A 26630-nucleotide genomic window follows, 5' to 3' on the forward strand; every position below is an offset into this window, starting at 1 on the left:
AGAGTCGAATGGTGTGTCCCAGGCCCCTTGGGCCCTCAGGGATACTTCTGGGGCTTTGGGGGTGAAAGGAATTTGGAGACAGGGTCCTAAGGGGGTAAAACACATGGAAGAGGTGGCAGGAGCTCAGGGAGGGTACGCTAAGAGATAAGAGGCACTTGTAGGGACACAGGATGGAAGGCTTAGCACAGGACATAGGTCACACCCTGGAGTGACAGCCTTCATGACAAGTCCAGTCCTGGCCCTATTTGAAAAAAAACAAAAACAAAAAACCAACACCATTTTCTGGTTCCCCCTAGCCCCTGGGTGGGTACCCTCCCTTGACCTGTGTGCCAGGCCTGTGAGTGCACCCCATTTGTCAGCTAGTGACCCTGAGGCCTAGGGAGGGGATGTCACTGACCTGAGGTCCCACAGCCAGTGAGGGGTCATATCTGTACCCACATCTTACTGTGGCTTAGAATGAAGTCCCCCTTGGCTTCCGTGCCGCCCTCTTTCCGTGGCAGCCCTCCGCCCGCCCTCCATGCCCCGTGGTGGGCCACACTCTCATTTCCCTCTTCATTAGCTCGACAAGCCTTGGCTCCATTCAATTTACTGAAATGCGGCCCCTGGGGCTGCAGCGACACTCTGTTCGGAGCTGCCGGCTTGCCAGCAGTTCCGGCTTAATTAAAAAGGTCTCTGGGGGGGAACTGGGTGGGGACGACTCTCTGCAGGATGAAGCTGGGTAGACAGGCCGCCCAGAGCCCCTTCGCCTCCGGCTCAGACTTCTGGCCTTTCCTGGCCTTGGCCTGCCAGGAGGGGCAGGAGCCTGGCTGGGCCAGTGGTCCTAGAGCGGGGCCCCACGGGGGACCAGGTGATGTTGGGGCGCTGGCTCTCTTTTCTGAGCCGGTGGCACCGAGAGGGCTTGTCACGGCGCTGCTGCCGCAGTGGAGCCTGGGCCCCGTTCCCGCTGGGGCTTGGGAGAAGCAGCTTGCCAGAGCCAATTTTCTAACACTTAGGAATGTCGGAAGCTTGTTTTTAAACAGTTGGTAGCTTAAACTTGGCTGTGGTGAGAGTATTTACACCATAGAGATCGGCATGCGCTGCGGCTCAGGGCACTTTGTCAGAGGCCCGTTGTCGGGTTCTCTGGGTCACAGCCTCGCCCCCTACCCAGAGGCCTGGCTTCTACCCCACACACCTCCCCTGCCACCTGCCCCTGCTCCCCACCGGGCTCCTTCCCTGGTTCTGGGACTGGCCAGCTGGAGCTCTCGAGCAAGTCCCTTGGCCTCCCCCAGCCGGCGGCTCCATCTGGAAGTGGGCACACCGACCCTGGTCACAGAGGGGCCGGGCGGGTTGACTAGGAAGCGTGGCACACAGTAGGTTCTCACTGATTTGCAACCATTTAGGAATCTTCTGTCTGAGCCTCCCATCACCGCCCTTGGGGTGAGGTTACCTTCTGCTGTCTGGAGCCTGGAAAAAATAATTAATTAAATAAAAAGTGAGGGGGAGGGAGAATTTTTAAAAACGTTCTTTTTAAAGCTGCCCTGAGTGGCAGGCATTGTTTCCCCCAGCTCCGCGCGGGGCCTGCTGTGGGCCGCTGGCGGGTTCGCCTCGCTCCCCTCCGCTCCCCGCTTGGCGGGAAATGGTCCGCCCCCGTGTTTATTCTGGGCAACCCTGTCTGAGGTGGTGTCTGCATAGAGAGGTGGCCCAGGGCCGCTGGAAGGCGGGGAGAGCGGGCAGGAGCTGGAGAAGGCGGGCAAAGGCGCACAGCCCCTTTCCTGCAGGGGTGGTGACTGCGGCGGGGAGGCATCGTGGGGGCCTGGCAGGGAGACTGGGAGGGTCGTGAGGGTGCTAGGGAGTGCGAATGGGGCCAAGCCTGTGCACTGCTCTCCTGCTCCGTCTGCCACCCCTGCCTCTCTAGTCACAGGTGCTCCCACGAGAGGTAAGATTGTGGGGGCCCCTGGCCTTTAGGTAGCCATGTCTGCCCCAATCACAAGGGACGCCGACATGCCCAGGTTCCTCATGGGCAAAGATGCTGTTCTTTGCAGGGACTGGCTTGGGAGGAGGTGACAGGTAAAAGGGAGTCATCCAGGGAGGGGCTTGCTTGTGACCCATGAGGTGGTCAGATAGAACTCAAGTCTGCTCTCCCGAGTAGCCCAAGGGAAGAGAGGGGATGTCCCGAGGGGTCTATGACGGAGGCTACACGACAGGCAGGTGGGTGGGGTTAGCTGAGGGGCCCAGATCCCTCCATCATCACCCGCTGTCCTGTGTTGTCACATTCCTTGTGATCCTCATGGCAGCCCTATGGGGCAGGCAAGGCCGGTGTCTTAGATCCACTGGGCAGGTGGCAAAACTGAGGCTTGCCCGGTGACATGGTAAGCAGCTGTCAGAGCAAGGCTCCAGGGTGCTCAGGCAGAAGCAGAGGCCCCATGAAGAGGACAGGAGGCACTGGGGAGGCCTGGGTGGGGAGGCCGGGCTCTGGTGGCAGTTTCTCCCTCTCCTGGCACTCACCTGTCCCGGTGCACGACTCTTCCCAAGCTGGGCAAGGCTGCTGTCAGCCCCATCTTGTCTGGGAACTGAAGGATGATCATCGAGTTGGACAAGAAGAAACAGAGGGTTACGCTGACCAGGCAGCAGGGCCGGGGTGCATGCAACCTCCCGGGGCAGGCTAGGGTAGGTCCACTGACCCCTGCTCCCAGGGGACGGCATTCAAGGCCTCCAGATCAGTGGATGGCTCAAAGCAATCTTTATTTTCCCTGCGGCAGCCAGTCTGGCATGGCTCTGGGAAGAGGAGGACAGGCTGGCTTGGTGCCTAATATTCCAGCTCTGTGGGGATTTAAGGGAGAGAGTCTACATGGGCTGCAGTCAGGGAAGGCTTCCCAGAGGCAGTGGCCCTGGAGATGGATCCTGAAGGTTGATGAGGAGTTCATCAGTGAGACAGAGGAGGGACAGGTACAGGGACCAGGAGCACAGGCATTTCCCCAAAGGGCCCTGAGCCCTCAAGGAGGATGTGCATGAAGGGCAGGAGACAGCCCAGGAGGCTGCGGGTTCTGTCCATTCATCAAGTGTCTTCAGGCAGGGTTTGTCCTCAAGGCAGTGGGGAGCCCCAGAAGGCTTGTGAGGAGGGCAGTGACATGTCTGTATACTGAGCTGGAGCCTCAAGTCAGAAAAGTGGGGCAGTTGAAGCTGTCAGGGCCATGGGAGGGGACAGGCCAGAGGGAGAATTCCTCTGATTCAGGTTAAGATCTGATTCCACCACTTCCTGGCCCTGGCCCTGAGTCGTCACTTCCCTCTGAGCCTCAGTGTTCCCGTCTATGAGATGGGGATACTGTGGGGTAATGTTTGAGATCTAGATGAGATAATTTGAGGGAAGTGCTCGGCGCCAGCTGGGGGGAGGGGAGACCCTTAATACCAGCCGCCATCATTACCATGGGGCGGCACCGGGCTCCACGGCTGCCGGCAGACATCGGAGGGGCCCCTGCCCAGCAGGACCTTATTTACCCCTGCAGGAACGGCCAGAGGCTGGGTGGCCTCTTGCCTCCATGGCGTTGGGCCAGGAGGAGTGAGACCCTGTCCCTCTCCCGCCACTTGGGGCCTCCAGTTTGCAGCTCCTCCTACCCTGCCCTCCACCCTCCTGCCTCCTGCCTAACACGGTTTTCCGCCCTTTCCTGCCTCCCTCTTCCACTGGGTGGGTCTCTGCCGCCCCTGCCCCGCGGTCTGTCTGCCTGCTGTGGCTCATGTTTCTGGCCCCCTCACCCACTCCCGCAAGGTCCTGATCTTGGGCCTTCGTTATGTCTTCCCATGGGTTTTTCTTCCTGTCTCCACACCCCACCTTGGCCTCTCACTCCCTGTGTCCCGTTTGTCTGTCTGTCCATCTCCCTCACAGTTGCCCCCGTCCCCGTCCACACACCCTCCCCGCGCATCTCACCATACCGAAGAGTCTGTGTTCATCCATCTGTCTTCGCTCCCTGTCTCTCTCCCAGAAAAATGCTTGCGGGAGTGATGGATGGTCCATTAGAGAAAGATTAACAGGTGTGCGCTGGACTAGAGAAACAGCTGCTGCGGTTGGGGGGGCGGGGGGCGAGCAGGTGACCTTTCCCCGAGAGCATCGGTCCCGTGTCAGCTATGGGGCGGGAGTGTGTGTGGGGGGCATTGTGGGGCCCAGAGCGGGCTGACCCTCATTATGGACTGTCGGACTGTCAGCGGCCTCGTTTTCCATCTCTGCGGCCACCGTCGTTCTGGCAGGCTGGGAAATTGGTGTCTCCGAGCAGCATCTGGGCCCAGCCCCTCCCCACCCGGGGCCCCTCTCTGGGCCCCACTCCTCTTTTGGGGCCGTTTTGTGAGTCAAATGTAATTACAGTTGGAAGTGAGCCTTTGCCTTTTCTTTGGGCTTGAGAGGACTTGGCAGTTTTATTAGTTTTCCCAAGCACTGGTTGCCAGGGGGCGGTTGGGTGCGTTCCCCCCGCCCCTTCTCCTTTTAACCCAAATGGAATCAGAGTCAGGCTAGAGAAGCACCCTGTCACCCTGTCCCCGGTGGAGGGACTGGGCTGGGGGATGGGGTTGCCAGTGGATGGTGCTCTCTCTCACCTCCCACTCTCGCTCTGGCTGTTCTCTCGGCCTGGAGCCTGTCTCTTCTCCTCCCTGTCACTGGGCCCCCTCCCCCTCAGCTTTGGGGTCCCTTCCTCCAGGAAGCTGCCCCTGACTGCAGGATCGCCACTGCCTCAAGGCACCCTCAGCTTTTCTCAGTTTGTCAGCTTGGGTGTTGGGCTTTGCTTCCTGGGGACAGGGACAATGTCCCGATGCATTCACCCCTAGCCATCCCGGAGAGCGCATGCGCCCGGCCCGTTAGTGACCGCTCAGCGGACCTGTGGAGGGTGTGAACCATGGGGGCGTGTGAAGGCGCAGCTGGATGGGTTCTGGGGGGCTCTGTGTGTGTGTCCGGGGAGAACAGTTTGGGGTGTGATTCCGTGGCTCTGGTGCGCCTTGGCTGGGGGGCTCAGAGCAAGTCAGTGCACTCCTTGGAGCGTCCATGTCCTTCTCTGTAAAACGGAGATGCAAGCAGCGGCCTTGCACGTTGTCGGAGGCGATAGTAATTGTGTTGGGTGTCGGGCTCAGTGTGGGCACGTGGTCAGGCCTATGTGGTGGCCCTTCTCTTCTTTGTGGTTCAGGCGGGAGCATCGTGGCTTGGTGGTGAGAAGAAACCAGACTCTTCATGGTGCTAGAGGGCTCGTGGAAGAGGGGCCGGAGCCCTGTGTGGCACTTAGTGGAGAGGGCCAGAGTGAAATGTCATCTTATTTCATGCCGTTGCTTTATGGATGAAGAAACTGAGGTGGGGAGGGGTGGCGGAAGCCCCTGAGACCCTGCCTCCTAGTCATGGCCCAGAAGGTGGCCTGTTTTATACACCAGTGTTGCTCGCACTGTTCCATTTGTCGGGTGTCACCTGCTGCTAAAAACCAGGAGGTGATCACGTCTGGGCTCAGAGGGTGGCTGTCGGACCAGGGGTTGCTAGTGACTCTAACCCCTGACCTCCCCGGGTTCTAGTGTTTTCCACTGAGAAGTGCATGAAGTACAGGAAAGAAACGTCGTGGGACCCAGTAGGTGCCCAGTCTCTGTCTCTTCTTTGCAGGGGCCACAGTGCTCTCCAGCCACCCACAATCCTGAGCATTTCCGGGGAAGGGAAGCATGGGGAGGGCTCGGGAGGGAGGTCTGCGCAGGCAGGGGTGAAGGGTGGGAGCCTTGGAGCCAGGCTGCCCGAGTTCGCATCTTGGTTCCCCTCCTTACCTGCTCCATAGTCCAAGGCAGGGGCTTGGCCTTCTCTGAACCTGCTTCCTCCTCTGAGAAATGGGCTCTTGTGTGGGATTAAGTGACATGAGGCCTGTAAAGTTCAAAGGACAGGTCCTGCACATGGTAAGTGCTTCCTAAGTGGGGTCATGGGAAGACAGGGACTCTCTAGCAATGACTGGCCTGTCGTCTTGCCTTGCTCTGCATCAAGCCATGTGACCTTGAGTCAGCTTCTGGTCCTGTTTCCTGATCTGTAAAATGGGTGTCACGATAGCTCCCTCAGTGCACACGGTACCAGCGTCATTTCTGAATGTGTGGAAGGTCAGCCCGGCGGTGTCCCACCCTCTTGGTGGGCTCTCAGGGTGGCAGCAGAGGACCAGCCCCCCTGTAAGATTCTCAAGGCCATGTGCTCCAGCGAGGATTCTGCCCTGCTTCCCTGGGGGTCCTGGAGCTGCCGGGCATCCAGAGAGGATCCGTGGCTGTGCTCTGGCCTCACGGGGTCCCTGTCCTCTGTCTCAACGCCTCCACAGCCCGAGGAGCTGACCAACATCCTGGAGATCTGCAATGTGGTCTTTACCAGCATGTTTGCCCTGGAGATGCTCCTGAAGCTGGCAGCCTTCGGGCTCTTCGACTACCTGCGCAACCCTTACAACATTTTTGACAGCATCATTGTGATCATCAGGTGCCGCCCCCGCTCCCCGCAGGTTGCAGGCCCACAGGCCCAGAGTGGGGAGGAGGGGGATCTAAGGCACCCACCCCCGGCTGGGAAACAAAGCGCGTAAGAACACAAAGGAAATCAATTACACCCAAACACAGTTATCAAATATTTAAACATCTGTCATTCAGTAATCTACGCGCTTCTAGATTAATGCATGAAATAGTAAGATCTAGCGGTGGATCTCGTGACTACCGTTGTTCCCAAGAAAGGATGAGAGTCAGTAATATTTGGAGATATGTACATTAATGGTTATGAGATAGAAAATTATCTGTGATTTTGACCAGCCAGAAAATCAAAGGGACAGCTGGTTCTCTGTGGCTTGTTTACATTCATAACCAAAAGAATGTTAAATCTCAAAAAGAGGTCGGTGGGTAGACCTCCTGACTTCTAGCCCCAGACTTCTCATGGCGGGTGTCCACGGACTCCAAGTCGAGAACCCCTGACTTAGCGTATACCCCGCAGCAGCAGTGACCCGTGAAACGTGTTATTTGTGGGATGGACGGATGAATGAATGGAAGCTCTCCGTCTCTCCGTCCTCCCTCTGCCTTCCTCCCCACCCCCACTCGCCCTCTGCTGAACCCTCCTGCCTCTCTCCCTCACCCCCCCCCCCACCCCACTCACCCCCTCCCAGCATCTGGGAGATCGTGGGGCAGGCGGATGGCGGGCTGTCAGTGCTGCGAACCTTCCGGCTGCTGCGGGTGTTGAAGCTGGTGCGCTTCATGCCGGCGCTGCGGCGCCAGCTGGTGGTACTCATGAAGACCATGGACAACGTGGCCACCTTCTGCATGCTGCTCATGCTTTTCATCTTCATCTTCAGGTAAGCCCCGCCCACTTGCGCAGGTGCAGGAGGCTGGGGGAGCACTTTCAGGTGAGCCCCGCCCACCCGCAGGAGGCTGCGGGAGCACGGCTGGCCGAGCTTCTCTGGGCAGCACCCTGGACCTGGGTGTGAATCCTGACCCCATCACTTCATCTCTGATGGCTCGGGGAGAGTCCTTGCCCTCTGAGGCTCAGTGTTCGCCTCTGTAAAATGGAGCCAGTGCTGCCCTCCCCGCCCCCACCATCTTATCCTGGGGGTTCTGAGAATTAAACAAGGTGGGTGGATCCCTTGAGCCACCTCCGCTCCTCTCCCAGTATCCTCGGGATGCACATTTTTGGCTGCAAATTCAGCCTCCGCACAGACACGGGAGACACCGTCCCCGACAGGAAGAACTTTGACTCCCTGCTCTGGGCCATCGTCACGGTGTTCCAGGTGAGCGACCGCATGTCTTCCTGTGTGTGTTGAAGGAAGGGGTTTCTCCCAGGACCGCTGCTTCGGTGGTTTTTTCAGAGGTGGCCCCTCGGAGAATCCAGAGAAGAAGGGTGACCCACCAGGGAGGCCCCTCAGTTCTGGCCTCCAGCAGACAGGTCCGGGTACCAGGTCGGGGGGTACTGCACGGGCTCTGGGAGCTGGAGTGACCACCTAGGGTCTGTCCCTGCCCCTCCACTCCTGCCCAAGATTTGGACACCTTGGGATTCTCCCCAGAGATGGTTTCTTCACCCATGCAGCCTGCCACCTGCTGGATTCCATCTGCTCCCCTGGGCTGGGCTGGGGTTTGGGGGTGCCCCTGGACTGAGGTGTCTTCCCACTTCCCCCACAGATCCTCACCCAGGAGGACTGGAACGTTGTCCTCTACAATGGCATGGCCTCCACCTCCCCCTGGGCTTCCCTCTACTTTGTCGCCCTCATGACCTTTGGCAACTATGTGCTCTTCAACCTCCTGGTGGCCATCCTGGTGGAGGGCTTCCAGGCAGAGGTGACTGCAGCCCTGGCAGAGGCAGCACCCCCTGGGGCCCGCACTGGGTGTGTGGGGGGGTCTGGATGGGGGAGGGCTGCAACTCAAACATCCAGCAGGTAACAAGGTCCCAAGGAGGGGGTTGCCAATTAGGTGGTGAGCTTCCTATCGCAGGAACATGCAAATGGAGGCTGCCTCCCAGATCCCTGCCTTTTCCCTAGGGGTATAGGACTAGGTCTCTCCATTTCTGAAATTCGAAAGCCCCTAAGGTCTGGATCCTGCCTCCTCCCTTCTCTGAGGCTCAGGGGATACCTGCAGTCAGGCAGATGTGCGTTTATGGCCTCGTGAGCTTCTTGCTTTCCTTTTCTGGGCCTCAGTTTCCCCATCTGTAAAATGGGGGTGAAAATTTCAGGAGGGAGGGACGGGCTGAGCCAGCTTGCATTCCAACAAGAGGGATGGTCTCCCAGGGTGACGCCAATCGCTCCTACTCGGACGAGGACCAGAGCTCATCCAACATGGAGGAGTTTGACAAGCTTCAGGAAGGCCTGGACGGCGGCACAGGTAAGCAGGTCTCCACTGGCACCTAGGGGACCAGGACCCTTCCCCAGTGATACAGATGGGTGAAGGGCACAGCATCGGGTTTCCCCTCAAGCCCAGGCTCCTGGACTCTAATTCTCTGTGGTTTATTCACATGCACAATGGAAAGAAACACACAAAGGCCCCAAAAGAGGTCAGTGACATTCACAGCCCTCCTGAATTCTAGCCACGGAGGGAGCTACAGTTCACCCAAACCCATCCACAGCATGCCTCTTAGGAAGAGACTCGGACAGACCTCAGAACACCTGCTTTCTGGTCCTGTTGGTACCACTGGGCAGCTTGGAAGGAAGCCTCCCCCACCCTGAGCCAGTGTCCTCTGTGGTAATTGGGCTGGACCGTCTTTGCCTTGCTTCCTGAAGTGGGCCCAGGAGTGAGGTTCCCAGGCTGGGTGAAGCTTGGGGCTGGTGCTGAACACAGGAGACAAACGATCCGCTCATCCAGAAAGAAAGCTGACATGGGGCACCTGGGTGGCTCAATGGTTGTGTCTGCCTTCAGCTCAGGTCATGATCCCAGGGTCCTGAGGTTGAGTCCCCCATCGGGCTCTCTGCTCAGCAGGAGGCCTGCTTCTCCCTCTCCCACTCCCCCTTCTGTTCCCTCTCTTGCTATGTCTTTCTCTGTCAAATAAATAAATAAAATCTTGAAAAAAGAAAATACAACTTAATAGAAAACAGGACTTAGAGTCCATTCCTTAAAAAAAAAAAAAAAAAAAAAAAAGCAAGCTAGGGGTGCCCGGTGGTTCAGTGGGTTAAACCCTCTGCCTTCAGCTCAGCTCATGATCCTAGGGTCCCGGGATCGAGCCCCTCATCGGGCCCTCTGCCCACGAGGGAGCCTGCTTCCTGCTCTCTCTCTGCCTGCCTCTCTGCCTACTTGTGATCTCTGTCTGTCAAATAAATAAATAAAATCTTAAAAAAAAAAAAGCTGACATGACAAGCTCTGAGGAGCATGTATAGAATTGTTGAGTCACTTGTATTACACACCTCAAACTAAGAAACACTGTATGTTAACTATACTTAGTTAAAGAAAAAAAAGTAAGCTGACCGCTCTCCAGGAAGGGTGGAAGAGAGGCACATGACTTATGGTCCACGCAGAAGGTGGAGGTGTCCCCAGGAAGACTGTTTGCTCTTGTTCTTTCTTTGTCCCCCCTCTGTCTCCATCTCATCCCTCCAGATCCCAAGCTCTGCCCGATCCCCATGACCCCCAATGGGCACTTGGACCCCAGTCTCCCGCTGGGTGGACATCTGGGCCCCGCTGGAGCTGCAGCACCTGCCCCCCGCCTCTCGCTGCAGCCAGACCCTGTCCTGGTGGCCCTGGGCTCCCGCAAGAGCAGTGTCATGTCACTGGGCAGAATGAGCTATGACCAGCGCTCCCTGGTGAGTCCTTGTGGGGTGCTCTGGATGGGTGCTCCCTGCTGGGGCATGTGGTGAGGGACCCTGGGGAGAAGTGCCCGTCCGTCCAGCCTCAGGCTGGTACCCAGGTTTAGGGGACCAGACTCTCCAGCTAGAACCAGGCAGGGACCATGTCTGTTGCATTCCTGGGTGCCCAGTGCCAGAGTAGGATTTGGCAACAAAGGATGAATGAATGAATGAATGAGTAGTGCCAGTAGGTCCCTTAGGAGAATTTTCATCTTGGCTGCAATGTGTAGGGTAAAGAGCTGGGCTTTGGGGTCAGACACATCAGAATTCAAATCTGACCTCTGCCATTTTCAAGCTCTGTGACCACGAGCAAGTTACAGCCCTCTCTGAACCTTTTTCCTTACCTGTGCAATTAGAAGACCACCCTGAGGTGCTGTAGCTTCCTGGGGGGAAATGAGGGGGCAGGAGGAGATGTAGCCACATCGTAGAGGTGCCCACATGTCCAAGAGTGAGAGCCAGGCAGGAGAGGACCCCTGGGGCCTAGCCTGTTCTGTCACGCGCTAACCAGGCTGGTAGCCCTCTTAGGGCCTCAGTGGGTGTGCGGGCTGCCCTCAGTCACCGCAGTGGCTTGTGTGGGTGGTGTCTTCCTTCCAGTCCAGCTCCCGGAGCTCCTACTACGGGCCGTGGGGCCGCAGCGGGGCCTGGGCCAGCCGCCGCTCCAGCTGGAACAGCCTCAAGCACAAGCCGCTGTCGGCCGAACACGAGTCGCTGCTTTCGGCCGAGCGCGGTGGCGGCCCCCGGTCCTGCGAGGGTGCCAGGGACGAGGGGCCACCGCGCGCCGCTCCGCCGCATGCCCCGCATGCCCACCACGCGCACCACGGCCCCCACCCGGCGCACCGGCACCGCCACCACCGCCGGACGCTGTCCCTCGACACCAGAGACTCGATGGACCTGGCCGAGCTGGTGCCTACCATGGGGGCCCACCCCCGGGCGGCCTGGCGGGCGGTGGGCCCGGCTCCCGGGCACGAAGACTGCAATGGCAGGATGCCCAGCATCGCCAAGGACGTCTTTACCAAGATGGACGACCGCCGGGATCGCGGGGAGGACGAGGAGGAGATCGACTATGTGAGTGGGGGCGGGGCAGGGGCGGGGCCGGAGCCGGGGGGCGGGGCTGGGGCGGGGCTAGCGGGGGACTGTAGGAGAGCGCGCAGTGGGCGGGCCAGCAATGCTCCCCGCTGCCCGCCTGGGGCTGGTAGAGAAGCCCCCCTTGCCTGGTCTGGGATAGTTCGCAGGTCATCGAGGGGTCCCAGTCTAGTTTATGGCTGGGCTGGGCGGCGATGGGCAGCTCTGCGCAGCGCTGGCTGACCCGTCTGCGCTCCGTCCTCGCCTTACCAGACCCTGTGTTTCCGCGTCCGCAAGATGATAGACGTCTATAAGCCGAACTGGTGCGAGGTCCGCGAGGACTGGTCTGTCTACCTCTTCTCTCCCGAGAACAGGTGCGCAAGGCCAGGCTTGCTGTGAGGTTAGAGTAGGGGTTGGCGTGTCTGGGAGGGAGAGATTTCTGCCAGGCCAGGCGAAGTTAGTGGTGAAGGGTCTTCCACGTTGTGGTCCGGCGATGCTGGGTCTGCAGGGAAGGGGGAGGATCCAGGTGTCCTAGGTCCCTAGTCTAGGCCACTCCTGTGCTGGCACCAGGTTGGACAAATCCTCAAGTCACCTGGGGTGCTCCCCAGGCAAGGGCATCCGTAGGCCTCCTGGAGGAGGAGGCCCATGTGCTGGGTGTTGGAGGCTGCTAGTATTCCAGTAGGTGAAGCAGGGGTTGTGAAGACGTGAAGACTGGTCCAGGGAAAGGGAGCAGCCCGAGGGAACACCTGGGGGCAGAAGGGGAGGGTATCAGGCTACGTGTGTCCAAGTGGCTGGGAGTTTGGGCTCAGAGATTTGCACCCGTGTTTGGAGGGCCCGAGTGCCAGGGCAAGGGGGATGTCCTTTGTCCTGTGGTGCCGGTGTGCTCGAGGGAGGCAGCTTCAGGTGGGCACCCTGAGCATACACGAAGACCAGAGAAGAGAGACGTCCGCTTCTCTAGGCTGTCCTAGTCCTCGTGTGTGCCTGGGCCCGCTGCCTTTTTTCCTGGCTGGGGCGTGGGGCAAACTGACTCTCACGTGATGCCCTGCCCACCCTACCCAGGTTCCGGGTCCTGTGTCAGACCATCATCGCCCACAAGCTCTTCGACTATGTCGTGCTGGCTTTCATCTTTCTCAACTGCATCACCATCGCCCTGGAGAGGCCCCAGATCGAGGCTGGCAGCACCGTGAGTGGCTACAGCCTTCGGGCAGGGCAAGGTTACAAGGGAGAGGGGCAGGCCACCAGGGCCTGCCCTGGGACATTGTGCCGGGCTCAGGGGGCTAGGAGAGCTCAGCCAGGCCCAACACCAAGCCCCGTGGAGGGACATGTGGTAGGAGCTCGCCTAAGACTGTGGCCCTTGGCTGAAGGGAAGAGGCTGACCAGGTGGCGGGCGGTTCTGGGAGCCCCTGGGCCCACGAGAGCTCTCTTCTTTCAGGAACGTATCTTCCTCACTGTGTCGAACTATATCTTCACGGCCATCTTTGTAGGCGAGATGACACTGAAGGTAGCTCCGGGCTTCACCTGGGACCCTCTCCCACCGCCGGCTGGGGACCCCTGGCTCTGGGCCAGCCTCTCCGAAAGCTTCTCACTCACCTGCCTCTCAGCCACATTCCACGCAAGGCCCTGGAGGCCTGTCCCTGCTAGGTGCCAGCCCCTAGGTTGGGCTCCAGGGACTCAGAGGGGGTCAGCCTCGTCCTTAGCTCTCCAGGAGCTCACATGCCACGTGAAAAGCTAATGTAGGGAAATGTTGAAGGTGTAATACGTACTTGCTGCAGGCGTGGGGCAGGGGGGAAGGGTTCCCTCCCAGCTACTTCCCAGAGCGCTGGGCTTTGAGTTGGGTTAGCCAGATGTGTGGGGAATAGGGAACGGGGTGGCCCTCTGGGTCTGTTTCAGGGGGCGGTGGGGCACGTGTCCCCTGTCAGACCATCCACCCTGCCCTCTGCGGGACTGGTCCCCACATGTCCCACCTGACCTCGTCCCGCCCCCTCCCAGAGGCTGGCCGCACCCTGCCCTGGTCCCCAGTCGCCATCCGGCTGACTCCGCCCATTGCCCCGCCCCCAGGTGGTCTCCCTGGGCCTGTACTTTGGTGAGCAGGCGTACCTGCGCAGTAGCTGGAACGTGCTGGACGGCTTTCTCGTCTTCGTGTCCATCATTGACATTGTGGTTTCCGTGGCCTCAGCGGGGGGAGCCAAGATCCTAGGGGTCCTTCGGGTTCTGCGGCTGCTGCGCACCCTACGCCCCCTGCGGTGAGGACTCCTCCTCTGCGGATGGGGGAATCCCTAGTGAGCTCCTGGGGTCTAAGTGGACCCCTCCCTCTGGCCCTCCTTACCCACTCAGCCCTCTGATAGCCAGATTAGTGCAGACAGGGACCAGGCTGTTGATGCTGCTTCTGGGGGAAGAGCCTGGAGACCCTGGCGGGAGGAGGGTGCTGGAAAGGCGGGGCTGAAGGTGGCAGCCAGGACTGCTACCCACTTTCTGTCTGTCCCTGGGTGGCTCGCTGCCATCTCTGGCCTTCAGTTTCCAGATGATGGTGTGGTGTGGACCCCAAGGGGACGGGCTTAGGGCATAGCACACTGCTGTGCATATAGATCTGGGGTTTGGGGTTCTCTCCCCTGGTGACTCTGGGAAAAAGTGGGTGCTTTCCGCAGACATGGCTGTGGGCTTATGGTGCCCCCGGCCCCTGTCTGCCTCCAGGGTCATCAGCCGAGCGCCTGGTCTGAAGCTGGTAGTAGAGACGCTTATCTCTTCCCTCAAGCCCATTGGCAACATCGTCCTCATCTGCTGTGCCTTCTTCATCATTTTCGGCATCCTGGGTGTGCAGGTGAGGGGTGCTCAGGCTGGGGAGGCACTGCGGTGAGCTTTGGGGTCGGGGAAGGGGCTCCGCATTCCTGTTCAACTCTCCCGACCTGTGTTGACCAACCTGGGGGCTCAGGTGGCCCTGCCAGAGCACCCATGTCCCTGCCAGCTGCAAACTCCCAGTCCAGGGAGAGGGACGGACACAGACCTAAGTGTCTGAGCGCAAAGAAGTCTGGGTAAATGGGATCACAGAAGTCCAAGCTACACAGAAACAGAGGGCTGGGCTGGAGGCAAGAGGAAAAGCATCCTGGAGGAAGTGGCCTGGGCACTGGGCCTTGAAAGGGAAGTGATTCCACGGGTCATAGCTGGTGGAAGGTATTTCAGGAGAGGGTAGGCATGTGTGTGGAGGTGAGCTCAGGAGCTAGGGCTGGCACAGAGCCAGGAGCCAGTCGGTGGGCTGGGCCAAGGTGGGAGAAACTTGGAATGGCAGCTAAGAAGTTGGGGCCAGTTGGGGTGCATCGGTGGCTCAGTCAGTTAAGCGACTGCCTTTTGCTCAGGTCATGATCCCAGGGTCCTGGGATCGAGCCCCACATTGGGCTCCCTGCTCAGCAGAGAGCCTGCTTCTCCCTCTCCCTCTGCCTGCTGCTCTGCCTGCTTGTGCTCTCTTTCTCTATCTTTCTAATAAATAAATAAAATCTTAAAAGAAAATAAAAGAAGGTGGGGCCAGTTTCTGTGGAGGTAGAGACCATGGAGAGGCTCTGACACAGGAGGGACTTGAGCTAACTCGAAGTTTGGTTTGGAGCCCAGGAAGAGGATGGGACCTTAGGGCTGGACAGGGAGAAGGAATGAGGCACATCATAAAAGTGTGCGGCAGGGTGATGGCTAGAATGACCTGAGCCCTCTGGGGTCTGAGCTGCAGCTGGGGACTTCCCCTTTCTTGTCTGAGTTCTGAGCTGAGACCTCCAAGCTCCTCACCTGGTCCCGGGTTTGGGGCTGGAGCTGCAGAGAGGAAGGGCTTGATGCGACCTCCATGTGGACAGTGGACCTGCCCCTTCCAGGCAGGGTGCTTGGGTCCCTAGAGAGGGTCCCTTTACCTCTCTCTTCCCCTTGGGGATATGCAGGCAACTTTCTCCTGTGGAGTCCCTGCCCATAGGATCTGCTTCTTCATTTTTTTTTTTTAAGATTTTATAGTCTTAGGACTGAGGTCTGTGGAAGAGCCCAGAAATCAGACAGACATTGGATCTGCTTCTTCATTTTTTTTTTTTTAAGATTTTATTTATTTGACAGAGAGAGAGAGAGAGAGAGAGAGAGAGACAGTGAGAGAGGGAACACAAGCCGGGGAAGTGGGAGAGGGAGAAGCAGGCTTCCTGCCAAGCAAGGAGCCCGATGCGGGGCTTGATCCCAAGACCCCAGGATCATGACCTGAGCTGAAGGCAGACACTTAACCAATTGAGCCACCCAGGCGCCCTGACTCTGTCCCTTCCTAAACCTCATATGACTTTGGGAAAATTACCTAACACCACTGCACCTCAGCCTCCTCATCGGTGAGATGGGCTGAACCCCATGTTGGGGGACTTGGTGAGATGCTGTGCTGAGTGCTTTGTCCAGGTTGTGCACAGAGGAAGTGCCCCCCTGGGGCAGGTCCCTTTCCTGATTTGCATCCCCCCCACCCCCAGCCTGGGTAGACTGGTCCGCTAACCCTGTGGTCCTTACTCCCCTCCACCCCCCAGCTCTTCAAGGGCAAGTTCTACCACTGTCTGGGCGTGGACACCCGCAACATCACCAACCGCTCTGACTGCGTGGCCGCCAATTACCGCTGGGTCCACCACAAGTACAACTTCGACAACCTGGGCCAGGTGAGCCCTGCCCGTGTACCCCTGTCCTGACCCCCTGCTCCCCAGTGGATGGGGGTACGAGCTCTTTGGTGCCAACATTTGGTGCCAACATTTCCAGGCTCTGGTCCAGCTCTGCAGGGACTGACCCTGTGACTTCTTTCTAGGGCTCGGTTTTTCCCTCCTGCAAAATGGGTAGGGGGAGCTCACGTCACAGGCAGTGCGAGGCTTAGAGATCCCAAGTGCTGCGCGTCTTGGGAGTGCAAGGTGCTTGGAGGGGCTTCAGTGAACACTGGTTCCTGGCCTCCAACTCTCTACCCCGGGCACCTGGACAGGAGTTTTAGAGACAGCCAGACCTGGGTGTGAATCCCGGCTCTGTGCCAGTTACTGTGGGCGCTCTGAGCCTCTGTTTTCTCATCTGTAAATTGGGAATGTGACGGCCTAGCAGGCAGGCAATGGTAACAGAAAGTAGCAAGCCCCTGGTCCAGAGTGGGTTTCCTCTCCCAGCACCCATCTACTCTGCTCTCCACCTCAGTGGGCAGCCAGGCCCCCTGCCCAGTTTCTGCCTTGCCTGTGGTCCCCTGTCCTGGGGGCCTGCCGGGCGTGGCCCATCTGGTCATGCCCCAGACGAGAAGAGCTTGAGGGCAGTTACGGGTGATCAGATGGGGAGTGCCTTCCCCAGGTCCCACGAGGAGGGAACGAGGTCTGGGTCTGTGGGACCCTGGGCCTGTGCCCCGCTCCTCTGCCAAGGACACTCTGGCTGGATGCCACTGAAGCTGTCCCTCACGTGACCAGGGACCCCACTTGCCATGCCCCCGGGAGCAGAGCCATGGGCCCTAGGGCAGCATCCAGTGGGCAGGGAAAGGGAGTCAGGAACTGGGACACAGGAGCTCCCCCAGCCCCTCCAGATTTTCTAGAAGCAGTGCCTTTCAAGTTGTTAATGACTCAGTGGTTGATAAAACAAGAGGTTTGAAAAAAAAAAAAAAACAACTGTTCCTGGAAGCTGAGGGAAAGCCTGCGGAGGCCTTCTATGAACTTGTTCCCGACTCCCTGAGCTCAGCGCCAGGCCCAGGGCCCCATTCCCAGGAAGCATCCCCAGCTGGGCCTCTTGATGCCAGGCTAATACCCCAGTAAGGTGTTCTCGAAGTAAGGTGTTCTCAGTGCCCATATGGGGGAGTTAGAGCGCGGCCCAGAGCCTTTGGCTGCTTGCCAGGCCACTCAGGAAGGTTCTAGTGTCTGTGCTTCGGTGCCTTCCCGGGTAAAAGGGGAAGTGACAACAGCTGTGTGTTTCCCGGGGCCCAGGCTCTGCACTTCATGCCTCTGTGACCCCAGGGCCCCCCAGGAACATTTGCCTCTTGGCATGTGAGGGCTTCGTGCCCTTGCCTGGCCACGAGGACTCCCTCTGTGTCTCTTGCTCTGTCGTCCTGCTGGGTCTGAGCCCTTTCCAGGCAGCCCTCAGCACCATTCTCAGCTGGAGGGGAGGAGGTGGAGTCTGTGCCCTGGGAGTTGGGAAGAAGGGGTCTGCACCTGCAGGGCAGGAGACCCATCCCAGAACACCATTTCCTTGCCCAGGGTCCCTGGGCCACAACAAAGGAGCCAGTGTGAGCTTGAACCGGGGAGCTTCTGGAGTGGGTGTGTGACCTCTGGTCAGCCACTGGGGATTGGGGCTCTGCAAGGACGGCACTGCTGCTGCTGTCCACTTCTGAAAACCTTTATTGAGTACCTACTGTGTGCAGGGCACTGTGCTAGTGCTGCAGGACCAGCCCGTCGACCTGTTGAGGAGACATGTGTGTGTTTGGCCCGCCCGCTGTGTAGGAGCCTTGGCTCGTGTCTCCTGGGCATTCCTTCCATTTAAAAAGTCTCACACTAGTGAAGGCAATTATTGCCATTCACAGACAAGGAAGCTGGGGCCCAGAGAAGTTGAGGAAATTGCCCGGAGTCACATAGCCAGTGAGTGGCAGAGTTTGGGCAGAGCCCAGGGCTCCTGACTTCTCTCATAAGCTCCTGCTTTCAGGTACTAAAGGCAAGCTTGTGTGATGGTGGCAGAGCCTCTCATGCTTGTCAGGAACTTTCCAGTTTAAAGTCTCAGCAGACCCAGCTGGCAGGCACTTAAGCTTTAGCTCCATTCTGTGGGCGAGGGGACAAGAGCTCATGAATCTTATCAAATTAATTTTCAGAGCCAAGCCCAGTACTCCTGGTTTAGTGCTCATTCACCTGCAAGAGTGTCTGTAGGGTTTGTGGCAGGCACTTAGTAGGTTCTCAGGAACGGTTTGTTGTCATCCTCAGGGAAGGCCTCTGTCTCTCTGCCTCCTGAGGGCAGAAAAACGGAGAGCTGTCTACACCTACCACCCCAGGCCCTCTCCCTCCTGTGTCTTCCAGGCCCTGATGTCCCTCTTTGTCCTGGCCTCTAAGGACGGCTGGGTGAACATCATGTACAATGGACTGGACGCTGTCGCTGTGGACCAACAGGTGGGGGTGGGCTGGGACCGGTGCAGAGGACAGTGAGGGAGGGACAAGGTATCTCTGGGGCCCAGTTGTCTAAAACTGGCATCAGCAGGATCCCCAGCCCGGGTGTCTCCCCCTGTCAGCCATGGCCCACCCCTCACCGTCCTGGCCTGAATCTTCCACCATTAAGCTGCTCTGAGGTAGCATAAGTCACTGTGCCATTTGCTTCACAAACCCCCTGCTATGCAGGAAGAAGATGCTAGACTGGCTTCTGCATGGAGGGTCAGAGCCTTGTGCCTCTAGAACCAAGTGCAGGCAGGGGAGAGAGGGTGAGCCAGTTGGCAGAGGGACAGCAGGGGCAGGACGAGGGGAGAGAGCACCGTGTTCGGGGAGTCGTGAGTGGGGGTAGGTGGTAGGAGGTGGTGGAGGGGCTGGGCAGGGCTGAAAGGTCAGGAGGCCCCTGTGTGTGCCAGGGCATAGGGCTGGAGTTGAGCTGAGGGCAGTGGGAATCAGGGAGGGTATTACGGCCCGGTCCGCTTGTGGAAGCTTCCGGAGGCTCATTATCGCGGGGCCCAGTGGTCGGCCTGCCTCAGCCCCGTCTGCTGCTTCCCGCAGCCTGTGCCCAACCACAACCCCTGGATGCTGCTCTACTTCATCTCCTTCCTGCTCATCGTCAGCTTCTTTGTGCTCAACATGTTTGTGGGCGTCGTGGTGGAGAACTTCCACAAGTGCCGGCAGCACCAGGAGGCCGAGGAGGCTCGGCGGCGCGAGGAGAAGCGGCTGCGGCGCCTGGAGAAGAAGCGCCGGAGTGAGTGGGTGGCTGCGGAGGGTGGGGCCTCCCTGGCCTGGGCTGCCCCGCCTGTGTGCGCCCCATCCTGTGTGCGCCCTGCCTGCGTGTGCCCCATCTCTTCCTGGTGCAACAACTGGTTTTCCTCGTGCATCTTCTGGGCCTCAGGGGCTGGAAGGGAACAGAGGGTCGACTCTGGACTGCTGGCCCTGCCCACCCCTTCAGAATCTCCCTGTCCAGGTGACCCAATCCCCTGTTGCTGTCCACTGACTCCACTGGTGGCCCCCTGCTGGCTCAGTTCCTGAGGGCAAAGGCCTGGACGCCTAGCCATGAGCTGCGGGACTCCTTCCTTACCCCCAGCAGATCCAGAGCCCCTGCCATGATGGGCGTATTTGGAGGAGATGGGGACAGTCATTGTCCTGCCATCCACCACCTCCTACCCCTTTTCTTTGTGTCCACACCATCAACTGGGCAGAAGAGACCTAACTCTTACTCTTGGGGCCTGGGATGTTCTGACGTCTCTCCCCTTGCTTCCTCCCTCCCCTGTGCTGTTCCCTCCATGTGCTCTGTTCCCTACCTGGGCCCCAACCCTCTGTGGTTTGTGCCATTCCCCCACCCCCCACCCCCATCCCCCACACCCCCCTGCAGAGGCCCAGCGGCTGCCCTACTATGCCACCTATTGTCCCACCCGGCTGCTCATCCACTCCATGTGTACCAGCCACTACCTGGACATCTTCATCACCTTCATCATCTGCCTCAATGTGGTTACCATGTCCCTGGAGCACTATAATCAGCCCACGGTGAGCCCTGGCCCCAGCCCCAGCCTGAGGTCACATGGTAGGGTTGGGTTCTCAGCAGGACCCAGGGACAGGATGAGGTAGAAGGGTCTGAGCAGCACCCCCATTTGGGGCCCTGGGCTCAGGAAGCTCATGGCCTGGTAGGACAAATGAAAGAAAGGGAAATGTCACTTGCTCTTGGTGAGTGGGGAGGTGACATTTGGGCCCAGCCTTGAACATGGGTGCCAGTGGCAGTGGTGTGTGCGTGACTCTGCAAGAGAGGCTACAGATATTAACTCTAATGCTCACAGCAATCAAAGGTGGGGGAGGAGCCTTTCTACAGATTTTGTAGAGGAAGAAACTGAGGCTCAGAGGACATATGCTACCCAGATTACTTAGCCTATAAGTAGCAGAGCCAGAACTGGAACTCAAATTTGCATTCAAGGCCTACCATGTGGCCTCCACTACTCCCCAGGCATATGGAGCCTGGGGGAGGGGCATTCCTGTGGCAGGATCATTGGAGACAAACACGGGCCTGGAGGGAAATGACCAGTTCCCAGCTAGTTGCCAGCAGTACTGGTGCGGGCATGCAAGGAGCATGTAGGGAAAAGTGCATTCTAAAAGCCTCAACATTTTGGAGCTAGGGGGACGAAGGGTGAGGCTGAGCCTCCAGGTGAGGTTTTGTTATCTTGTTTTAAATGACAGGAGAGGTATATTATAAATGCAGGGAAAAGGAAGGCAACCATTAACAGAATGAGCAATAATTGTAGAACTTCCAAATTAACATGAAGAAGTAGGGTAACAATGCTGACTATTTCTTGTGTGCCCAGCACTGGACTATTACCTCACTTAATTTGTATTACCTCGCTTAATTTGAGGTAGGTACTCTTATCATCCCCCATGCACAGATTTGGGAACTAAATCCCAAAGAGGTCAAGTGACTTGCCTAAGGTCACATAGTGAATAGGGAGTGTGTGCTGGGCCAGGATTGCTATCTAAGCAGTCTTGTTCCTTTTTTTTTTTTTTTTTTAAGATTTTATTTATTAATTTGACAGACAGAGATCACAAGTAGGCAGAGAAACAGGCAGAGAGAGAGGAGGAAGCAGTCTCCCCACTGAGCAGAGAGCCCAATGTGGGGCTCGATCCCAGGACCCTGGGATCATGACCTGAGCTGAAGGCAGAGGCTTTAACCTGTTGAGCCACCCAGGCACCCCTAAGCAGGCTTGTTCTTAATCATGATCTTCATACTGCCTCATATTGCCTCCAGATGGGTAACTAGACCAAACCAGCAGAAATAAGGAAGAAGAAACAGCAATGTAAAACAAATAGTGCACGTTAAATAAAATGGAGGGGATAAAAGCTGATATAGAAACCATTGCACTAAATGTAAATGGACTAAATTCTCCCCTTAAAAGGCAGAGACTTTCAGGGTGCCTGGGTGGTTCAGTGGGTTAGGCCTCTGCCTTCAGCTCGGGTCATGGTCTTGGGGTCCTGGGTTCAAGCCCTGCATCAGGCTCTCTGCTCAGTGGGGAGCCTGCTTACCACCCCCCCTGCCGCCCTGCCGCCTGCCTCTCTGCCTACTTGTGATCTCTGTCTGTCAAATAAATAGGTGAAATCTTAAAAAAAAAAAAAAAAAAAAAAAGACTTTCTGAATGGAGGAAGGTAGGGGGCAGCCCCTGGGGTCTGGATCATGCTTCTCTCTGCCCTTCATAGTCTCTGGAGACAGCTCTCAAGTACTGCAACTACATGTTCACCACTGTGTTTGTGCTGGAGGCTGTGCTAAAGCTGGTGGCGTTTGGGCTGAGGCGCTTCTTCAAGGATCGGTGAGCAGCTTGGCTGGGCTGGGGCAGCATGGAGTGGGCTGCTGGATGGGGAAGGGGTCCTGACCCCTGGGGAAGCCTGGAACAGCCAGAGTAGGGAAACCAGTAAGTGGGCACTGACGGCCAGGGTCCCCCAGGTGCTGCCTGCAGCTCTGAACAGGGAGTGATTATGGTCCCACCTGACAGATACAGGACAGTCTCTTATGTCTCTTCAGTTCATCTTTCATGGGTCCTCCATAACTCACAGGCAGAATGGGGCATACCTCACGTCAGTCCTTCTTTTCAGAGGGAATAAGTGAGGTTCAGAAAAGTTGATGGACTAGCCCAAGGTCACATGGAGGAAGCAGGCTCAGGATTCCAATCTAGAAGTCATAGCTCATTCCTCCTCCTCTTCAGGAGGCCAGAGATGTTTATTTAACACGGTCAGCCTCTCGCTTGGGGGATTGGAGGCTGTGGGGGTCAAAGAGGGAGCCAGACTCAGTGGGGTCTGGTGGGGCTGGTAGGGAGGGTGACCACACATAGCCGTGGGCCTCATCAGGAGGGTGGAGATCTGTGACGCTCCTCCCAACCTAGGCATTTCTAAGCTAGAGCGCTTCTCGCCCTGCCTCCCACTCTTGCCCTCTCCTGCCCGGCTGAGCAGGTGGAACCAGCTGGACCTGGCCATTGTGCTGCTGTCGGTCATGGGCATCACGCTGGAGGAGATTGAGATCAACGCAGCTTTGCCCATCAACCCCACCATCATCCGCATCATGCGGGTTTTGCGCATCGCCCGGGGTGAGGGGCACAGGGCGATGGGGTGGGGTTGGGCAGGGGCTGGATGGGACTCCCAGGAGTGGGGTGGGAAGAGGCATGTGGGCATAATGGGCTTTTTACTGAGCAGTGAGAACAGCAGCCAGGAGACGCACACACCAGACATACACACTTGCCCCCTGTCTGTACACACTCATGTGCCCTTGTCCACAGACTGCTCTGTATGGCACACTGTACCTCCACCTCCTTATTTTTTTTTAAGATTTTATTTATTTATCTGGGGGAGGGAGACAAGCCAGAGGAGAGGCAGAGAGAGAGGGAGAAGCAGACACCCTACTGAACAAGGAGCTCGATGTGGGACTTGATCCCAGGACCCTGGGATCATGACCTGAGCCAAAGGCAGAAATTTAACCGACAGAGCCACCCAGGCATCCCATCTCATCTCCCTATGACACCATGACCCACGTGGACCAGCCTCAGGTTGGGATGAAAGGAACTCAGGGAAGCTGGGAAGGCACCCGGAACTCTAGTTCCTTGTGGGCGTGAGTCCAACACTGGCTAAGCCATGCAGTCCTCGATGCTTCCTATAACATTTGCTTCCCCCAGAAGCTCCTCTCTCACCCTGAGGCTGGGCCTACACTCCCTTCACAAACCTCCCGCCTCTGGCCTGGTACCTCCCGGTCTTTTGCTTCTCCACCTGCAACAGCTTGTCGCCTCCGGGCTCCCAGGTGGGGAAGGTGCGGAGAAATTCAGCATAGAAGTCTGGAGCTTTCTTTAGCCTGAGGGAAGGGAGAGATGTGGGTACTCAGGCATGTTGGCCTCATCTCGGTGAACTGTGCTCATGGACACACTTTGGTCCCATTGTGTGTGGGCCCGCCTTCTCTTGGACACATTCCCACTGACACCTGCACCTCGTGAATGCACCGTTGTGCACAGCCTTGTTCAGGGACACCCATGTACTTACTGTGTGGCATCCCGGAGCTGTCCCCTTTGCTCACATACTCCTCTGGCTTCTCCCTTCTCCACCTCACTTTTGCACACACACACACACACACACACACACCCGCCCCTCACACACACTCTGCCTTCCCCTGGGCTGAGTGGGCCGGGCTGGATCTCGCCTGCAGTGCTGAAGCTGTTGAAGATGGCTACCGGGATGCGGGCCCTGCTGGACACGGTGGTGCAGGCTCTGCCCCAGGTAAGAGCGCCCCCTTCTGGCGGCCTGCGTGGCTGTCACTGGCATCTCACAGGTCCTGGGTTCCCTTCTCCAGCCTGCCCAGAGCCAGGGCAGAATCCTGTCTCCAGAGACAAGGTTTGAGCCTGGGGCTGTGACAGAGACAAACGTCAAGTGCTCACAGTGCCTGCTGCATTCCAGGTCCTGAGCTGGGTTCTGACAACCCTTATGGGGCCCTCAGGAGTGTCCAGGCTGGTGTGAAGACAGATGGTTCCAGTCAATGTGGGGAGGAGAAAGAGGGGGTCCTGACACTCCCTGGGGAAATCAGGGCGGACCTCAGGGGACTGTGAACTTGACCTTGTGGGGTGGCTTGGCAGAAGGAGGTGGTGATGTGGATGGGAGGTTCCGATAGGACCTGTTTGGTGGGGACAGCATGAGACGCTGACCTGGGTGGAAACCCTAGCAAGTAGGAAAGCGCACATCGCCTCATCCCATTGGCCAGTGGAAGGGAGAGAGGATCAGGGCCACACAGGATGTGACTTTCATCTTCCTGGGAAATCCGAAATCCCAGTCCTCCCCTCCCCCACTGTCCTGACTCCTTAGGACCCCCCTTCGCCCTCACCTCAGGGTGGCCTCTGCTCTGGGGAGAGCCTCATACACATTCGTTTATTCATGATGACTCATCTAGTCTTTAGGAATTTCAGGCATCTTAAAATAAAGGGCACGATCCAGCATGATAAAAATGAGGATAAAAAATTAACAGCCCTGGGAAGGTGGAAGCAGAGCTAATTCTCTCAGGCACATGGGCCAAGGATGCTCGCAAGTTTGCTGTGAGTGTCCCAGCAGCCTCCTTACAAAGGGAAAGCGACAGAGTTCTCATCAGGTCTGGAGGGAAAGCAAGCAGGGATGTTCATTCAAACGGATGTGGTTTTTCCTAACACGCAGTCCCTTCGGAGGAATTTTTCACATGGAGATGCCCGGGATGTCCCAGCTTCAAGTAGGAAACATGATAGTAATGACAGTCACATCAGCACTTTTAAGAGACGTACACATCCAGTACCACATAGGATGAGGGACTTACTCTCAAAATCTTTTAGCTGTCATATGGACATCGGACATTTTCTCCGTTCTGTGTAAAGTGCTATGAAAATGACACTCCCACCAGTCTCTGCCCCCCTGCAGAGAGAGGAGGCAGCAAGGAAGGCTTCTCAGAGGAGGTGACTCTTGACCTGGGCTTTGAGGGGTTGGGCAGAGGCACTTACTAGGCAAAGACAGGGAAAGGGTCTTCCCTGCATGGGGAACAGAATGTGCGAATGGAGTCTGGTTTCTGTGCGGCTGGAGTCTGCGGTGGGAAGATCAGGCTGGGGTGGGGGCTAGTCCACGGGGCTAGGTTGCAAAGGGCTTTGAAGCCAGGACAGCAAACTCGGGCTTTATCCTGTGGGCAGTGGGCATCATAAGAGGTTCTGGACAGGAGAGGCCTCAAGCAGGATGGCCTTTAAGGAGTGGGTTACAGGAGAGGCTGGAGGCAGGAGGCCAACGAGGAGGCTGCTGGGGCTGTGCAGTCTCTAGGAGATGCCGTGGGTGGAAGGAGGGACGGACCGGGAAGGTGAGGTCCACCCTGGTTCAGAAGCGCCGCTCACCTGGGCCTGCAGAGGGCGTGAAGCTGACCAGAGGTCCAGGGCCACGCTCACTCCCTGGCTTCGGAGTTGCGCAGTAAGTGCCTGACCGTTAGCGAGCAGAGTGTCTTCTAATGAGTCAGACGCTACTGGTGTGGTTGTACAACAGCTTGGAGGAAATCCTCCTGCGGAGCAGAGAAACATTAGGGGGCTGTGGTTAACATGGTTTACTTTTCAACAATTAATGCAAACCTTCTTCTGATTCTGTTCATGCAGGACTTCTGAGGGTTCCGGGAGGTAGTCTGTTTCTAGGGCAGGAATATTCTCGAGCCTTATCTCATCCATAGCATTCGTTAGAGGCTGTCTCCGGTGTATGGCTGGATTTGAAATAGCTTTATAATCGGGGACATTTTGTTCCCACAGGAGCCGTGGGACTGGGGTGGCTGGGTTTGCGGGAAGTTTCTGGGGCTCACAACCCTGCGTGATTCCTCTGTCCGCTTCCTTCCACGGCCAGGCCCTGTGCGGGCTGAAGGAGGCAGACCCAACCTAACCCAGCCCCGTCCCGACTCTCAAGGATTTCTCGGCCCTGCAGAGGCCGGTGTTGGGGACACGGGCAGCAGTGCTGTTGCTGAGACACGACCCCCCCAACCTCACTCTCTGCATTCGTTCGTGGGATGTGGCCTAGCACACGCGTGTGTGGAGGAGTGATTGTGCCTGCCGGGTTTGAATCCTAGTCCTCCCTCTTACTAGCTGTGTGACCTCGGCAAGCCGCTTCCCCACTCAGTGCGTGTCTTTGTCATCTCCAGGATGGGGTAACGTGTAGTTCATAGATGTCTGTGCGGGATAAGCGAGCTTACGAATCGGAGGTGTTTGAAACCGGCAGCTCAGGGGAAGGGCTCTGCCCGCATTTTGTTATTCTGTGTCCTTGGGGGACCTGGCCTCCCCCCTGCGTTGGGGGGGGGTTGCGGCTGCGGGGTGCCGGCCTGGGGCACAGAACCTGACCCTCAGCCTGGCCCCGCCCCACCTGCTCTCCCCGACAGGTGGGCAACCTGGGCCTTCTCTTCATGCTGCTTTTCTTCATCTATGCCGCCCTGGGCGTGGAGCTGTTTGGGAAGCTGGGTGAGTGCCTCCCGAAGCAGGCCCCGGCTGGTGAGGGGGCAGAACAGGCCTAGAGGAGGGCGTTAGCAGGGTGGGGAGGCCGCAGATGTGGCCGAGTGTCCCATCAGGGTCTTTGTAGTGGGGGATGTCCCCACAGCTGGCCCGTGTGGGGACAGAGGGGTGACCCTCAGCCATCGATGCCCACCCTCCGGGGTGGGTGGTAC

The 26630-nt window shown here is 57.8% G+C and overlaps 1 protein-coding gene across 1 annotated transcript in view; it reads left to right on the top strand.

Moving 5' to 3' along the window:
* Positions 1–26630, top strand: part of CACNA1I (calcium voltage-gated channel subunit alpha1 I) — a 114391-nt gene that overhangs the window by 78211 nt on the left and 9550 nt on the right. Inside the window, exons 11-30 of the mRNA XM_059187032.1 lie at positions 6285–6436; positions 7104–7289; positions 7604–7721; positions 8110–8265; positions 8712–8805; positions 10009–10211; positions 10848–11318; positions 11589–11689; positions 12375–12498; positions 12748–12816; positions 13374–13558; positions 14007–14133; positions 15839–15964; positions 18320–18409; positions 19001–19193; positions 19821–19972; positions 21662–21771; positions 22409–22542; positions 23646–23716; positions 26349–26427. Of these exons, the coding sequence (XP_059043015.1) occupies positions 6285–6436; positions 7104–7289; positions 7604–7721; positions 8110–8265; positions 8712–8805; positions 10009–10211; positions 10848–11318; positions 11589–11689; positions 12375–12498; positions 12748–12816; positions 13374–13558; positions 14007–14133; positions 15839–15964; positions 18320–18409; positions 19001–19193; positions 19821–19972; positions 21662–21771; positions 22409–22542; positions 23646–23716; positions 26349–26427 (2941 nt within the window). The remainder of the gene's footprint in view (positions 1–6284; positions 6437–7103; positions 7290–7603; positions 7722–8109; positions 8266–8711; positions 8806–10008; positions 10212–10847; positions 11319–11588; positions 11690–12374; positions 12499–12747; positions 12817–13373; positions 13559–14006; positions 14134–15838; positions 15965–18319; positions 18410–19000; positions 19194–19820; positions 19973–21661; positions 21772–22408; positions 22543–23645; positions 23717–26348; positions 26428–26630) is intronic.

This window comes from Mustela lutreola, chromosome 8, assembly GCF_030435805.1.
Source record: "Mustela lutreola isolate mMusLut2 chromosome 8, mMusLut2.pri, whole genome shotgun sequence".
In the NCBI taxonomy this organism is placed as follows: domain Eukaryota; kingdom Metazoa; phylum Chordata; class Mammalia; order Carnivora; family Mustelidae; genus Mustela; species Mustela lutreola.